We start from the raw sequence: 17628 nt of genomic DNA on the forward strand, positions 1-17628 counted from the left end.
TTCTACCATTTTCTTTATTGTCAGACACCTTTTTATGTTCATTTAGCGAACATTCGAATTCTGGTGAATTTCTTTCCAATTGAGGTTGTATGCAAGCAAAAACTGGCAACATTCATTCATGTTCACAAATGTTTGATGAATTTCATGAACTATAAACTCTTCACAAATATGGAAAAAAAAATTAAAAATGCAATTTTCACTAAACTTTTTTGGGGAGAATACTATTTACAGCCTTACACTCACTGAAAGGTCTGAGGCGGTCATCATTCAGATGTTGTGCTGGCTGAGCACTCCCAGTAGAAGCTCCCACGCACTGTTTAGGAGTAGGGAGAATCCAACTTTGTGATGCACATTTTTCTGCAAGAAAAATATATATATATTGCTTACTAACCTGTAGATCAAAGCTGGCTTTAGCACTGATATCACCTGGCATGACAATAATTTTTTGCACCCCCCCCCAAATGACCTCTTCCTTCAGGGTTTCCCTCACTACAGCACTCCATCTGTGCCCCTCATCTCTCCATAGCCTCTTTCTCGCTTACATTTCATTTGTTTTATAGCGCTATTCATACAAGTGTCGAGTGTCACAGCACTTTAAATCACACACATTATTCAGAGACAATGAACCATACGTGTGTAAATTAGTCTATAGGAAATGTTGCAAAAGACCAGGAGGATTATAGGGTGCTGGAGTCACGTGTCATCAGTTGCGGCCCGTGGAGGGAGTTACGAATTTCTTGCGTGCGCAGCATAGCATTTTGCAATGCAGGGCGCACAACGAAATTCGTTTTATTCATTTAATTGTTTACTTACCTGCAATCATCCATATTCCGGTGTTTACTACCCCCCACCCTGCCCCTCTCCCGCCCCGCCTTTCTGCCCCACTGAACTCCCTCCACGGGCTGCAACGGCGTGTCATTAGATACTAGTAGGCAGTATTTTTAAGAGTGGGTGGATTGGGAAAGCACACACTCAGGACAGGGGCGGCTGGTGACATTTGAAAGTGGTGAGGCGTAAACTAATTTGCATATTGCACCGCAGCGAGCGAGCCCGAACCACCTTGCATCAATCCATACATCATTCATGCATCCACCCACCCACCCATCCTGCATCCATACATCATTCATTCATGCATCCACCCATCCATCCATCATGCATCCACCCATCATGCATGCATCCATGCATCCATCCATACATCATTCATGCATCCACCCATCCATCCACCCTCCCATCCTGCATCCATACATCATTCATTCATGCATCCACCTATCCATCCATCCACCCACCCATCCAACCTGCATCCATCATTCATGCATCCATCCACCCATCATGCATGCATCCATCCATGCACCCACTCTCCCTGTTCAATTTCCTTTGCTGCGGCTCTTAGAAACTGGCCAATCACGTTTAAGCTGGGTCCCCCAACTCCACCATCTAATATATTCACATTCATTTTACCCTTACTGTAAACATCCGTGGTCTCTTTGGAGGAAAACTGACCTGACAGGAGTCTGCGAGAAACTGGCTATAAGTTTGTGATTTACATCCCCACTGAACTTTTTTCACACTGTCTACGGTTGATTAATAGCCACATTGCACACATCCGTACAGGGTGCACTCTTTACTTAAGACTGCACGCTTTTCTTCTTTCAGCACTGCAGTGCTGTCGGGCATCTTAAACAAATAAAACACGTCAAAACACTTTTTTCCTCCTTACTTGCGTGTGGTCACTCTTTTGCACAGCTCGTGTCAACAGGCTGCCATGTCCGCACTAATTGTTTGCATATTTCAGACAATCCTGGCACTGCAGGGGCACAGGTTACTCTACGCCCAGAGCACGCCCATTAGGAGACCGAAGGGCTCCTAATGGGCATGCTCAAAAAAGCACGAACACAAGTGCGCATGCGTGGGCACGGGTAAAAAATTCACCCTCCTTCCCCACGCATGCGCACTCGTGTTGCTGCCTGCCTGGTGACAATCATGTCAATCAACATGACGCCTCCCGACGTCATGCTGACTGGCATGCATTGTCAGTTCTCCCTCGGTGTCTCCTGCGGGCGGCTGCGGGCGGGGGGGCTACGCCCCCACACCCCTATGGACGCACCGCGCCTGACTCAGGATTTAAAAGGTACCACAGTGTTTTGGGTTACTTTACTAATAAGAATGTATTTCTACCCAAAGAAACCAGTTTAGCAACATTAGGATAATGAAACACTGGGGAAAAAAACATAATGTTCTAACCTAAACCATGCAGTTTCCATGCAGTTCTTTGATGACCGTTCATAGGCCACTGTGCCATATTAGGATTGTAACTTATGAACCACAAGGAAGAAAGGGATCTCTGTGACAAAAGTAGTAACCCAGTGAGCTATCCACGTAAAATACAGCTCTGTGATCTGCATGGTACACGTTCCTTGCAGCGGGCATATTAACTTTCTGCACAACTTTATGAAGAGACAAAACTGTCACTAGAAAAAAATCTCCGATCTCTGTTAAGCAGGAACATTAATAACCAGAGTTATTACATTTGTATTGTTGCCTGAAACCTGGTGGACCCAAAAGGAACTGCATCAGGTTCAAGTTTCAAGTTTAGTTTATTATGTTAACGGAACTCTTTACGAGGTCCACATAAAAGACATAAAATATACATACAGAAAAGCAAGAAATTTTCAAAGATAGTTAAAACATCAGGAACACTGCATTAATACAAATCCAAGAAACACTTAAAAAACTTGTACAGTTTAAAACAAAAATTTCATTTGGCGGGGAGATCAAAGCCGCCCAAAAAGCAGTAGCAGACAAAATGTTAAGTTGGAGGCAAATTGGTTTTAACCATCTTCGCCTAAAAGGCATCAAAGCTGGACAAACGAAGATGACATGGGGCAAATCTTGAGCATACATCTGACAAAAATCACAAATCGGTGACAGGCCATACCATTTGGAATGGAGAGATTTTAACGGAAGCAAATCCTGTCTTACTAAAAACATTAGGCGTCTAACGCCATGAGGAATATTCCATTGAATATAGGGTTGAGCTTTCCTCAAAAGACAGGACTAAATTACCGGCGTACAGCCTTTTTTTACCATCCGCGAATCTCTATCAAGTCTGAAACCTAATTCCCACGTAGAGGATTTCAGAAGAGATTTTAACTGATAAGGAGATAAAGAAAATAAAACATCCTTATCCAATTGCAATTGACCCACAGCGAATCTAAATTTTTTTACAATCGATGAGAAATTATTGAAGTTTCCCAACAGCTCCCTTTTTAAAAGATGTCTTAAGGTGTTAGGCTCACTCCTTGCCAGACTGGAAACCCAGCGTACGATGCCAGCTAGTCCCTGGACCCAGCTGCTTCGTAAACCGAGTTCCTGTCTTATGGCCGGAGTTGAGTTCGCTGTGCTAACAGATAATAAACTGCGTAAAAATTTTCCTTCCGCGGAGTTTAAGACGCTCCAATTTTTTAGGTCAATTAACTCTATTCCGTAAAGAAGGGAGGCAGGAACTTTTGCTCTAAATACATCTAATAGAATAGAGAAATGCCTTCTACCAGTAGCTTTATACAAGGATACCAAACTCTTTCCCTGCGAAACAGCTTTCCGCGAATTATTGGCCATATGAGCTTTCTCACTTAAATTACTCAACACAATTTTACCAAGGAAGGTATAAGAAATCACAGTTTCCAGTTTTTGGCCCCCTACTGTCCATGAAAAGTTGGAAAATTTAGGTTTCTTCCTTCCTGACATGCACATCACTTTACTTTTTTCAGTATTTATCAACAAATAATGGTTTCCAGCATACTCATGAAGAGCTTGCAGGCGATTATTCAGGCCCTTTGGGGTTAGATCGAGAATCAAAATGTCATCAGCATACATAAGGCATGCAATTGGGGTCCCCCCCAAAGACGGAGCAATACCCGAGCATGCTGAGAGAGCCAGAGGAAGATCAACTGTATATAAAGAAAAAAGCAAAGGAGCCAAAAGGCACCCCTGCTTTAACCCGTTGGATGTGGGTATTATTCTGGATAAACCTCTTTCACCGCCAAGAAGCACTCTGCACCAGGTATCTGAATAAAGCGCACGGATTAATGTAATAAGAAAGGGGGGCATCCCTAGGTCGAAAAGCTTTCTCCACAGCAAAGTTCTGTCCACTTTATCAAATGCCGTGGAGAAGTCGATGAATGCACCATACACGTGCCCTCCGCGAACTTTCACATATTTTTCCGTGATAACCTGGAGTGCAGTCAAGTTATCTAACGTTCCATGATTTTGCCTGAAACCAGTTTGCTCAAAGGGCAGGATTTTAAACTCAATTACCCAATCGTTGATTAAAGTGAGAATGCATTTTGCAAATACCTTACCGATAGCGTCAAGTAAGGCAATTTGACGATAATTTTGAGGGAGGTCCCTTGCCCCTTTTTTGTATAGAGGGACAAGGATACTCCCTTTCCAGGAAGGGGGGACTATTCCACTACCAAAACAGAATTTAAACACAGGAAAAAGTATTTTGCTCCATAGCTCCGCCTGTTGTTTTAAAACAGAGATGGGAACCTCATCGGGACCCATCGCACCAGAGGAGCGCATATTTTTAATGGCAAATTCTATTTCCTTTTCCGAGGGGGAATCATACATACGAGAGTCAACGTAAGAAACATCCTTAATTAAATGAAAATTGTTATTACTATACAAATTCTCAACAAATTGGACCCAAATCTGCTCATCAATTGCAATAGGCGTGGGGCTGACCCTAGTACCGCATCCTTTGCCAATTAATGACCAAAATGACTTAGCTTTGCCGTTTTATGCAGCTTCCCTAAGCTGAATCCATAAGGAATCCTCCTTATTTTGTTTCAAACTAGCCTTTAGGCGGGCTCTCCTTCTTTTTAAGAGTGCTAATTTCTGACTAGCTTCCTGCCTAAAAGATAGATATTGCCCCCTTATTATTTTATTTATTTCTTTATTTAATGCCCGAAGCGGTTGGGGGACTACTAAGGGTTTTTTAACGGGGGAACTCTTTTTAGCTAATGAAGTTACTGATTCTAAAAAATCTGCAAATCCCACTAGTACCCTCCCTTCCCAGCAGGATAAATTCTCTATAGTAGAGTTTAAAAGCGTTACTAAGTTCTCATAAGAACGAGAATTCCAGTAACATTTTCCAGAATGTAAACCAAAATTTACCATATCCGTATCGATGCTCCAAGAATCCGCCATAGGAGGGCTGAGGGAAACCGAGAGCATCAGCACATTATGGTCACTGAGATTAGTATTTAAGACCACAAGATCTTTCAAGGAAGAATAAAAAGCGCAATCTGTGATTACATAATCAATAATAGAGTTTCCCTTATTAGAATTATGAGTAAAAGCTGCCGGGGTATCTTTTAAACTCATAAATTATTCCTACACACAGTGCCCGCGAGCTCAGCGCCAGGTGCCACTGCACCGGTCACACTACTCTAAAGCCAGCCCTGCAGCTGATATCTTGCTTACCTGGAGAATTTGACCTGGTGGACCGGTCACCGCTGGCACAGCCCCCCTCACGCCTGCGCGGCCTTGGAGGGTGGGTGTTTGTGGTATAAGTGCCGGCGGGGGCAGTTTTGTGGATGTGGTCGATGTACAGACATTCCTACACCCCTGCCATGGAGCATGCATCACTGCAAATCCAGTGTTATCTTTTTACATTCCTCGGAGGACATACCATTGGCAAGGGCCCCTTCAGCCAGTGTGAGCTGGTCGCCGGTGGTGAGAGGGAGGGGGTGGGGGTGGGGGAGGGGGGCGCTGCCGGTGTGACTCTCCAGCCCGAGACCCATGACTATGTAAAAGGAGCGGGTCCGGGGCCCTCACCGCATTCTACTGGGGGAGGGGCATCTGATAAAGACAAGTGTGCACCCCGACCTGTGTCCATGATTCAGGTGCGCATCCGGGCCTCGTGACGAGCTGAGCGGAGGTGAGCCATCTCCAGCAGATGAGGACGGGGGATGGGGTGGGGAGCATAGCGTCGCCTGCCCGGATGTACCTGCAGCTGCGCCCTCCCGCCGCCCCACGTGACCTTGTAGCGCGCCTCAGAAATGTGCGCAGGTAACGCGGCTCGCAAACACCAGCTGCATTAATGAGCGTCAAGGGCGGCGATCTCAGCTCAATCACTGGAAACTGAAAACAATGGAATAGAACGCCAGCGATGGCCGTTAGCTTAAAAAAGCAAGTCACAAAAGATTCGATCCTAAATCCCGGAAATAAAACGGCAAGGTATCATCGGCTCGTATTATTCGATAACTGCGATTAATTCGGGTATAATGACATGGATGATGGGGACAGTGAAGCTCACTAATTAAGTATTTACGATTCAATGTTAAATGAAAATACTCATATTTATAGTATTCAACAAAAATTAACAAGAGTAACTGGACTAGATAAAGGCAATAATAACGGTGGCAGCAATTTTATTAATGATAAAAAAGGCTGCGGTTGTATAGCTGTAATAGTACTTTTATTACTATAATGTTAATCATAGTAATAATTACAGTGGTAGTAATTGAATAAATAATAATAAAGGATACAAAATAAAAACAATAATAATTATTATATTCATAACGATAATAATAATAATAATTCCGATAATAACAATAATAATAATAATTATTATTATAGCAATATATAGCATCTCTCTGTGCGTGATTTTCGGGGAAGCGGAGAGCACCAGATCGAGAGTCCTTTAGTCAACATCTGGTCTCCTACAATCCTGCACCGTTAACTAACAGAATGCCGTATTTCCCCCTTTTGTACCGCTCTACGGTGCCACTGTCCTGCCAGTGCCACATAACACCCAAGCACAAATGTAACACACGCAACGCATATGCTATCATATATCACAACACGCACATAAAAACACGCACTTTAACGTGTATGTTGGCATACATACACAAGGAGAACTGGAACGGAACTATACATTCGCATACCTGTATCATAATAAACACATTAATACACGCGGGTAGCGTGCAGCGATACACAAGTACATATGTTAAATCTTGCAGACAACGCGCTATTAACTATAGATTTATAAGCATAGCTCCCCCAGTCACTGGAGTAACACTCCTATGCACAAAAATGCGCAGAACTGACCCGAGCACACATGGCAATATCCGTAGGACACCGGTTAGCCCGATGTGGCAAAAAAAAACGACTCCCAGGGTCTTATATGCACACAAACTACACATACACACACCCAAATACGAGCGGCCCCACCCCAAAAATATATATGGCAATAATAACACACACACATATCCACACTCGCCAGCTCCCATCTACACAAAATTCACAACAGACATATACCTCACACTGCACCAAAATGGAAAAAAATAAGACAAAGTATACCGACACAAACAACGCAGACACCGAAGCCCGGAACACGACAACACACAAACGCACAACGTTTTCAAAGCGCTGGCTTCGGAGCGCATTTCAACTACTCCAAACTGTTGCAGATTTGGAAACAACGCTCTCAGTGTGTCTCCTCGTCCAACTCTCGCCTCTTATAGGAAAGCAAAGCATGGGCCAAGTGGGGTGGGAGTGGTCCATCGGAGTTCACACAAGAAAACACCAGGACCCGGTGAAAGTGTGGTGTGTGGCAGCGCAACGCCTTCCATCAGCCACAATCACAGCAGACTTGGTGCTGCAAAAAGACACTTTCCCTCTCAATTTGCACAGCCTCCAAACCCACAGCTGCAGGGCCGTGTGGTGCGCACCACACATTGTGACATCTTTTTTTGTAACGCACTCCAAAGAAGAACAAAAAAAGCGCGATGCCTTTTTAGCATCGCGCTTGCAAGCAGTAGTTCTGCGTTGTTGCGTTTTCTCTGGGGGCAGCTCGGTGCTCTTTGCTTTCTGCTTATGACACAAGGCGCTCTCGGAGTCGGGGGTCTCTACAGTTGCCTATGACACCATCTGCAGCCCCCGTGGTCCCCGTTCACACACGGACACACACACATACTGGTGCCAGGCTCAGACTGAGAGCACTGTGCACAGACACCCTTCGGACGGGCAATGGCGAGAGTTCGCCGTGGCAGCCGCTAGTGGGCGCTGTGAGCACGCTAAGGCAGTCGGGCCAGACTATGTGCATGTCAACGGCAAGAGGAGTTCTAAGAAAACAAATGTTTCAGGAAGTGAAAGACGCACAAGGACTGCAGCCAGTGAAGGGTTGGGGAGTATCCGTGCTGCGCCCCTGCGTGCCGGTGCCTAGCATTATCTGCTGTGCCCCTTCAGTGAGATGTCAGCCTGGCCCCTCATGGCATTGGGTGCGAGTGGTATATACCCTCGAAAAACAAAGCGCGCTGAGCTGTGCGCTTCTTCGACAGTCCGAGGATGTGACCCCCCAAAGAGGTCACACTGTGGGCAACTCGTGTCTTAGTCTATGTGCCCCTGACAGAGAGCACAGCCGCCTCTAGACTATGCCACTCTGCGGTGTGCCCCCCACAGGCACACCACACTGAGCCCTGCGACCTATCAACGAGGCCGCCTGGTGGGCTCTGCTCTGCCCTCTCAGAGCCGGAGTGTGCCCAACCAAAGAGGCCACAGCGTGGGCTACACATGCCCCGGAGCACTGTGCCCCCCTCCGTGAGCTGACGGTGCCCTACCCAGTGAAACCAGGTTGTGTGCTGTGTCCCTCTGAAAGAGACCAGGCCGTGTGTTGTGTCCCTCTTAAATAGATAGGGCCGTATCATGCTATGTTTCTCCTAAAGCGACTGTGTCTTTTTTTTTAATAGAAAAAAGGCTCAGTGCCGTGTCCCAACTATAGCGTAAATGCTGTGTGCTATACACTCCCTAGATAGACTAGGCTTGTGCGGTTTCCCTCATTTTCGGTGAACGGAGTTTACTTTTCATCACCAGGCTTTGGCTCACAGCCGGAGCGAGAAAAGGAGAGAGGAGGAGGATGAGGAGGAGGAAAGAGAGAGAGAGGAAGCAGTGAGCAAGGAAGAAAGAAGGATGAAAGATAACCTGCAGGCTGCTGCAGTGAGAGGAAGAGACAGGAAAAGTCAGGGGATGGAAGAAAGAGGTATGAGGTGGGATTAAGGCAAAGCAGGGTTTGAATTTGGAAACCCTGGCATTCAGCGACCCGGTAGGAGGGGCCCTCAGAAATACTTTGGGGTTCTGAAATTATTATTTTTAACAAGCTAAGCACTGCAGGTGACTCACTGTGCCATGGGTAGCCAATGTCAGGTATTAATATTACTATTATTACTCCACAGGCGCCGGCACTATTAGTACTATATGTCTACTACTACTGTAACTACTCCCAACTATTATAATCCTCATCACTGGTATTATTATTGTTATTCTTATGATTGCCACTACTACTATTATTAATAATAATATTTATTAGATAAAGGTGATGCCCATAAAACTTACGAAACATAAAAGAACACTACATTACACTTATGAGAGGGTTTACAGAGGACACAGTGGGTCCGCAGAGGAGAGGCAGCAGAGCCCCACATAAAAGGATGAAGAGGGATCTCCCAGGAGGGAGACAGGCAGCAATGAGTCAGATCATACTTGGTTGGAAAGGCGCAGCAAGGAGACATTCTGCCTAATACATGATTTGACAGTGATCCAAATGCATTCCCCGCCCAGAGATGAAGTAATACATGTCAAGAGGGAAATGCAGCTTTAGGTGGGGGGCCACGATGAAGTGAAAACGAACACTTAGTGTGGGAGGGGGAGGGAGTAACAAAAGCCTGTAAATGTAGCCTAAGGCCCTCAGTACTAGTCAGGGGGAGCGGAAATACCTCATGGAAATATGTCTCACCTTATTGCAAGGGGGCGTTTTTTCCACACCTGTTTTTCCAGGTGTGAGAGGACCAGACCCCACTTTACAGTACCTTATGCTGCGTGGTAAAGTCGCATGAGTCTTACGCTGCAGTAGCCAAGATTAATTTCCCTTTTTTTTGGTAGGGGATTCACATACTGATACTCCCTGCCAGAGAACACCTTTCCCTCCCTCCCATGTTCCCCCAACCCCTTTCTTAGTTCTCACCCCACCCATTGCTCCACACACACATTTATCATCTGCTCAGAGCAGGCAGTAAACGTATGCCTAAAACTCGACAGACTTGGGAATTCTGTATGGTTTTATGACTGAAATGTCGGGCCCAGATGGTAATTCCCCATTATGCGTAATTGCATGGTACTGGAGTGGATTTACGGCACAATAATAGCAAATTCTCAAATGACATTACTATTCCCCAGTACCCTTGCAACACGGAATAAAGGTCTCAGAGTGTAGGTGAAGATTAAAATGGAAATGTTGAAAGAAGTTAATCGAAAGTCTAGGATGGAGAATAGGTTGAGGTAAGCAGGTAGGATTTTGGCGCAGACAATGAGGAGAGATGACCGAATCAGGGCACAGACCTATCTGGTGGTTTTCAAAGAGATGATCTTTCGGTGGGCTCTTGAAAAGGATTATAGTGCCAGACCTATTTCTATTGTTGGGGTAATACCTTTTTTAAGAGTAGGCAAGCAAAGGTTCTGTTGTGAGTCTTTTTTATATGTTGAACACAATTAGTATGGCAGTAAGGGATATTTCTATTGGAGCAGGCCCAAGACTGATTTGATTAAGGTTGGGTCCAAACTGAGATGGCATGGTCGGCAATAGATTGATGAGTTGAAATGCTACCCCGAGCGAATGCCAGTGGTGAGAGTGATATCAAGCATTCGCCCATCACCTTCTGTGAGTTTGATGGAATGCCTTGACTGGCAGAGGGTATGCACAGATGTGCGTCTCTTGCTCACTGTGCCACTGGAACCAAGCTACATCTAATCTAATTTGTTGGCCACAGCTGAAAAATATTTTACGTGGGCCATTCCAAGGTACTGCAGCCTGCATTCTGGTAAAAAGCACACGTAGGAGTACACCTAAAAAAGCAAGGGAGCATTCCCTTATCCCAGGTCTACGTGTGGGCAGTTACCTTTATCAAACTAACTGCATCTTCCATGACAGCCCTTGTACTGCTGGAGTAAAACACCTTTTCTCCTAGATACCTACCTTCTCAGCATGTAGTTCAAGCATACAAATGCATTTAGCGTGTGTTCATTGAATGTGTGAGCCTGTGTGAATGGCATTTTCAAATATCAAAGCTATGTAATGTGTGACCTGCACAAATGTAGACCAGTGATAACCCTGTCCATTCACTCGCTATGCACATTCGCAACATGGTTGTGACAAATGGGCCTACACACGTGTATGAATAGAGAGCAAGGTTTAACAACATTGGCACAAAGTTAGGTTGAGCTGTAATGAAAACATAGGACAGTACCAATTCAGTGAGAAGAGGGATGAAGGATGTGGGAAAGTGCACAAGCAAGCAAAGGAACATTCATGAGCTGGGAAGGGTAAATGCAACAAGGAAATAGAGAGAGTGACAAAATAAGAAATATATGGCACTGTGTGGAGTTGAGGCTATACAAGAGGAATAGAAGTGCAAAACATTGAAATAATCCCTATAATATTTAAAAAACTTAACCATGTCCATCCATGTTTTTCCCAAATCGTACAAGTTTCCTCAATGTTCAATTATTGCTGCTTCGAGCAACAGCATCTTCTGCAACCACTACCCGGAAGACATCTACTTCCTCATCCAGAGTGGTGGGTACTAATTGAATCGATGGCCCTAACATCACTGGGGGAGGAACTGTGGGATGTATCTGGTTCTGGGTGGGGCTGATGATGTCAGCATTCAGCGTGGTGTGTGTGGCCTCTGATTGGGCCTGCACTACACCCCAGAGGGCATGAGGTATGTCACTTCCCTGTACAGGACAGGGAGCTGTGACAGCAGCAGATCGATGCCCTGGATGACTTTGGCTTCAACATCACATATGGAATGGGGTTACCAGGTCGCCTATAGCCTCGGCCATGCTCATGTCTACAATCGCAGCCGGCTACGCGGAAGGCCACCTCTTATTTTTGATAGATCTCTTGGGAGGTAAACACAGAAGGGGCTGCGGGAGCACACTGTATCTACTAAAAACGTACTGTAAGAATTGATGCTCTCAAATGTCTGTATTTTGACCTCTGATATGGGGCAAGGGTTACTGAACATGCCTCAGGCCCTGTGTGCTCATTTTGAAATGACTTACACTTCCTCCCCAGTTCAGGTCCTTAAGAGCATCCCCGCTCATGGGAAGGATCGACACTTGACATGTCACTGGGCTGTCCCTATGAAGTGTGCATCATTAAAGGCCAGTGACTGGGACATTGATTGTCTTTGTGAAGGATCATGGTTGCACAAGACTAAAGACTGTGCAGTTCGGAGAATTTGCAATATTTTTTGTAAATTGCATATTATATGGTTCACACGCGTTTTACCCTACCGACCAGGTAGCGTTTCGCTGCATAAGCGCGTCGCGCTTCTTATTGCTGAGGCGATTTTTAAATAATTCCTGTTTTTTATTTGTGTTCTTTTCTGTTAGTATCCCCTGATTTTAGGCGCCCACCTACCGGCACTATAATCGTTTGGCACCGCCGCTTGAGCGGGTCCGGGTCCTGGGAGGGGTTTGCTTTGACTCTGGCCGCCATCTTGGAGCGGAGTGGTGGGGTGTTTGCGCGCTGCTTCTGGCGAGCGCTCTAGTGCGCAGGAGACACTCGGGGACAGCTACTTAAGGCGAGTCGCTCCAGCGCTCGGCCTGACCAGGTAGCGTTTCGCTGCATAAGCGCGTCGCGCTTCTTATTGCTGAGGCGATTTTTAAATAATTCCTGTTTTTTATTTGTGTTCTTTTCTGTTAGTATCCCCTGATTTTAGGCGCCCACCTACCGGCACTATAATCGTTTGGCACCGCCGCTTGAGCGGGTCCGGGTCCTGGGAGGGGTTTGCTTTGACTCTGGCCGCCATCTTGGAGCGGAGTGGTGGGGTGTTTGCGCGCTGCTTCTGGCGAGCGCTCTAGTGCGCAGGAGACACTCGGGGACAGCTACTTAAAGCTCCCCGCTTAGCGCAGCGGTAACGCACAGCGGTGACGCCTTCTCTTAGCCTGAGTCGTGCCAGAGTCCTGCCCGTCTGCGCCCATCCGCGCTTGGTCGCGCTGGTCCGGTGGTGACTCTGTTTCTGTTAACTTCGCACGATGCTCAGCTATTCTAGGGAAGTCCTTATGTCTATCAATCATCGTCGGCCACCTTGCGACGGAGCTCGCGTCTACCCCTTGTGTGGCCCCTATCGGTGTGCATGCGGTAGGTGGCTGCTTGAGGCTCCCGCCCTATCGGGGGTCATTGGAGAGAAGCCTGCTATTTGTAGCAACTATCCCACGCACCATATTACCATCTGGAACCTGAATGTGAGGTCGTTGGTAAAACATCATCAGGACATAGCCGACCTCATGGGCAAGGAATCCCCTGATATATTCTGTCTGACAGAGACGTGGCTCCAAGACTCCGATACAGCTGTTCTCAACCTGGCGTTTCCTTCTGAGTATTCCACCTATACGCTCAATCGCTCTTCCAGGGGTGGGGGAGTTGCGCTGGCTGTTAAATCTTGCTACCCTTGCACCTGGAGAGTTCAAAACATCGCTGGCTGTGAAAGCGCCCTGTTTAAGGTCTCTGTTACATCTCACTTTACCTTCTCAGGACTGCTAATTTACCGCCCGCCGGGCAGTGATGTGGCATTCAGGGAGGCTCTCCCTGATGCCGTTAGTTCACTGGCAGTAGGGTGTGCCAACTTTTCTATCTTAGGAGACCTAAATCTCCATTTTGACATCTTGGCCTTACCCTCAGTGGGTGGGATGGTGGCTGACCTTGAGGCCCTCCAACTGCTTCAATTGGTCTCAGACTCCACCCACGTCGGTGGACATACTTTGGACCCCTTTTTTTCAAATCTGGCAGAGGTAAAGGTGGCCCCTTCGCTTCCCATGTCTTGGACAGATCACTCGCTGGTGACTATTCACTGTCCATTATCAGAAGCTCCTTTCAAGCCCTCGATGCGGGCTCTGCCTAGGCGGCGCTGGAGTAAATTAAAGCTGGAAGACCTTCACCGCCTTCTTACTGAGGACCCATTGGGCTTAGTGGAGAATGTGGAATCTGGTTATGACCATTTCTGCGAATGGATATCCAGAGCCCTTGACTCCCTTATTCCGATGATATTGAGTAAGTGTGGACCCCGTGACCCAAGCCCCTGGTATAATGACACATTGCGTGCATTGAAAAGCTCTTGCAGACGTGCAGAGAGAGACTGGCGGAGAACGTATGACAGCAGCAAAAAAACCTTCTATATGGCTACCGTCAAGTCTTATCATCGAGCCGTCTGCAGAGCCCGGGCCGCATTTTATGCCCTGGAGTTTCGTAACAGCTTGAATCCTGTTAAAACCATCTTTAAGGCTCTCAAGGACCTTGTGGCAAAAAAGCCTTTTATTGATACCATCAACTCTAACACCCATTGTGAAACGCTGGCGACCTTTTTTTTGGAGAAGGTTCATACCATCTACAGAGCTTTTCCTACTGTTGCGCAGACCAGTGCCGGGTCGCACATTGTGCCTAGACAGGTGGTGTTAGATTCTTTCCCCTTTCTTACTCCGGAGATTTTCAAGACTTTGGCTCTTCAAGTCAAATCTGGGTCTCCGGCAGACCCGCTCAAGCCAGTAATGTTTAGAGATGTGATACTCTCTAACCCAGTTCGCGACTTGATCAACATCTCGCTTACGTCTGGCCAGGTGCCTTCGAAGTGGAAGCAGGCAGTAGTAATGCCCATTCTGAAGAAGCCATCTCTCGACCCTAGTAAATCGGAGAACTATAGACCTATTTCGCTTCTCCCGTGGCCAGCTAAAGTCGCGGAGGTGCATGTTAACACCGCCCTCTCTGACCATCTATCGCGTACTAACGTTCTGGATGTTACACAGAACGGTTTTCGAGCTGGCCACAGAACGGAGACAGCACTCCTATTTATGGTTGAGCATTTGCGGGCAGTGCTTGATGCAGGTCAAACGGCGGCGCTTATCCTGTTAGATCTGAGCGCCGCCTTTGACACTGTCTCGCATGAGATCCTCCTGCTGCGCCTTGAGGAGGCAGGCGTGACTGGTACTGCACTTCAGTGGTTCCGATCGTTTCTAGTGGATCGTTCCTTCTGTGTGGCTGCCCCGCCCTACCAGTCCAAGTTTCATCCTTTGATGCTTGGGGTCCCGCAGGGGTCCTCGCTGAGCCCCACGTTGTTCAATCTATACGTGAGGCCGCTGGCTGAGGTTGTAAAGCTCTGCGGTATGACCATAGTGTCATACGCAGATGATACCCAGCTAGCGGTCACGATCAGCGGGGACTCCGAGGCGGAAGCCCCAAGATTCAGGGATGGACTTCGGGTGGTGGCCAGTTGGATGACGTCCAACTGTCTCCAACTGAATGCCAAAAAAACAGAGGTGATGGTCTTCGGCAAACAGACGGAACTCTGGGGCGACACTTGGTGGCCTTCTGAGTTGGGCCCCACCCCCACTACGGTTTCGGAGATCAAAAATCTGGGGGTGTGGTTGGACCCTACACTCAGTTTCGTCGGCCACACTAAAAAGATGGCGGCCTGCTGCTTTGGAATTTTGCGTAATTTGAGACCTGCACTCAAATTTTTTGATGCCGCAACACGTCAACTTGTGGTTCAGGCGACGGTATTGTCTCGGCTGGACTATGCCAGCTCCCTTTTTATAGGGTTAAATCCGTCCGAGCTTACTCATCTCCAGCGAGTGCAAAACGCAGCAGCCAGAGCAGTCGTAGGCCTGCCTAGGTTTTGCTCTGTCTCTCACATCCTACAGGCTCTCCACTGGCTGCCGGTTAGGCAGCGGATCCACTTCAAGGTACTTTGTATGTCCTTAAAGATTCTAAAAGGCCCCTCTGCCCCGATATTGCACTACCTTGTGTGCCCTTATATTCCTGGCCGCTCCCTTCGTTCTTCAGATCGTGAACTAGCAGTAGCTCCTCGCTTCAAACGTAGCCGAGCTGGAGGGCGCTCCTTTAGGGTGCGGGCAGCCGCCTTGTGGAATGCACTTCCTTTTGAAATCCGGACCCTTATTGACCTGCTCTCTTTTCGGAGGGCTGTTAAGACTTTTCTGTTTTTGTAATTTTTAAAACTTAATTTTAAAATCTATTCATCAGTTATGTTGTGTGGCTACTTGGTCGGGCGCCGGGACGCTCCTTCGCTGGAGCAGCTCGCGCATTACAAATGCCATTAACATAACATAACATAACATAGGGGGCGGGGAGAGTGAGGGGTATGGATACACATCATTCCCATTCATGAAAGAAGAGGGCGCATGCATGTGCAAACCAAACTAAAATATCTCAGTTAGAAAAGTGGCATTTAGAGGGTACTCATTTTAGCCCTCTCTTCAACTTCTGCTAGGATGTAGAAAATACAGTACCTGGAGGGAATAACGATAACAGGCTTATGACTCTTCCATCAGAGGCACATGCTTTCCAATTTACAAAAGTTTCCACAACAGGATTAACTTAACTAGAGACACAGCGAACTCTCTCTCCCTGATGAATAGGAAGGACACCTCGAGGAGGTATAATGCCCAACAGCACCCTCATGGTGATCCTGGGACCCGGTTTGGCTCAAGTCGGTGGTTCCCTAATCTTTGTTTTACTGCTGCCGCAGAATGAGACGTGGTGGTCATGTGTTGGATGTAAAGACGCTGTTGCCATCAAGACAGACCCATGATGTCTTACAGTATGCAGTTTTACAGTGAGAGTGCTCCTGTCTGTGTGTATCACACTTAAGTAACAGGGCACTTAAATCAGAATAAGGGCAGCAAGAGATTGCTTTATGTGCACCTCAAAAAGAGTCACTGCTTGCAGCAGCGGCCCGTGAGCGGGTGGGGGGGGGGATTTCGACACACGATGATGAGGGAAAATTAATTATTCATTTAATTTTTCCTCATGGTCGTCTGTCGAATCCCCCTCAACCCGGGCCCCCGCTCCTCCTACCTGCTCGGGCCGCACCGGACTGCTTGACCGTTCAAATTGTCTTTATGGACCCACTCACCTTAGTAAAGGTCTTGTTAGAAGACAGAAAGACGACTCTGCCGCTGCTGAAAAAAATGGGATGATTTACCCTGAGCTAAAAGCTGAGTTCCAGCAGGACAAAGCATTCCTACACTGGCCAGGAATCCCAATTCCTAATTTTATTGCCAAACCCAGGGGTGGAGCAAGGGACTAGAAAAAAGACAAAAGAGTTCTCATCCTAAAAAGGAGATGTGGCCAGAAGATTATTTTACAGCAATGGGGTTCATATAATCTGACATCGCCTGAGGACACCAACATCCATCGTAAACAAGACTGAGCATAAGGCCTATTTTTTTAACAAAGTGCTGATAATTCCTTGTCCTTTCCGGGCTGGATCGTCATTTGAGTAGCACCGTTTTTATTCCATATGATAACTGATGCCTTGAAAACTGTGTCTGTCCATGAAGCATTTGTCCGTCTGTATCATCTTAGTCATTACCCCCTCATGGGTCCTCCCCGTCCCAGTCCTTACCACGTGAGGCAGTCCTGCCTCCACCCAGCCAATAAAAACGCCAGAAATCCAAAGGTCGAAGGTGACATAAGCCCCTCCCACCCACCGCCATGCCTGTTTTTTTCTGCTCCGACGGCTGTCGGAACGCTGGTGCTCCCGGTTCCTG

At 47.0% G+C, this 17628-nt stretch overlaps 1 protein-coding gene across 3 annotated transcripts in view; it reads right to left on the minus strand.

The window, feature by feature from the left end:
* Positions 1-17628, minus strand: part of RUNX3 (RUNX family transcription factor 3) — a 542293-nt gene that overhangs the window by 235550 nt on the left and 289115 nt on the right. For 2 of the 3 annotated variants that reach the window (XR_013608735.1, XM_078681272.1), the window contains exon 4: positions 244-357. Coding sequence is in view for 1 of the 3 variants with exons in the window: in XM_078681272.1 (XP_078537398.1) it covers positions 244-357 (114 nt within the window). In the remaining 2 variants the exon portion in view is untranslated. Of the gene's footprint in view, positions 1-237; positions 358-17628 lie in introns of all 3 variants that reach the window. The other variant, XR_013608734.1, reaches the window with a different exon arrangement.

The sequence above is a fragment of the Lissotriton helveticus genome, chromosome 3_1 (assembly GCF_964261635.1).
Source record: "Lissotriton helveticus chromosome 3_1, aLisHel1.1, whole genome shotgun sequence".
Classification (NCBI taxonomy): domain Eukaryota; kingdom Metazoa; phylum Chordata; class Amphibia; order Caudata; family Salamandridae; genus Lissotriton; species Lissotriton helveticus.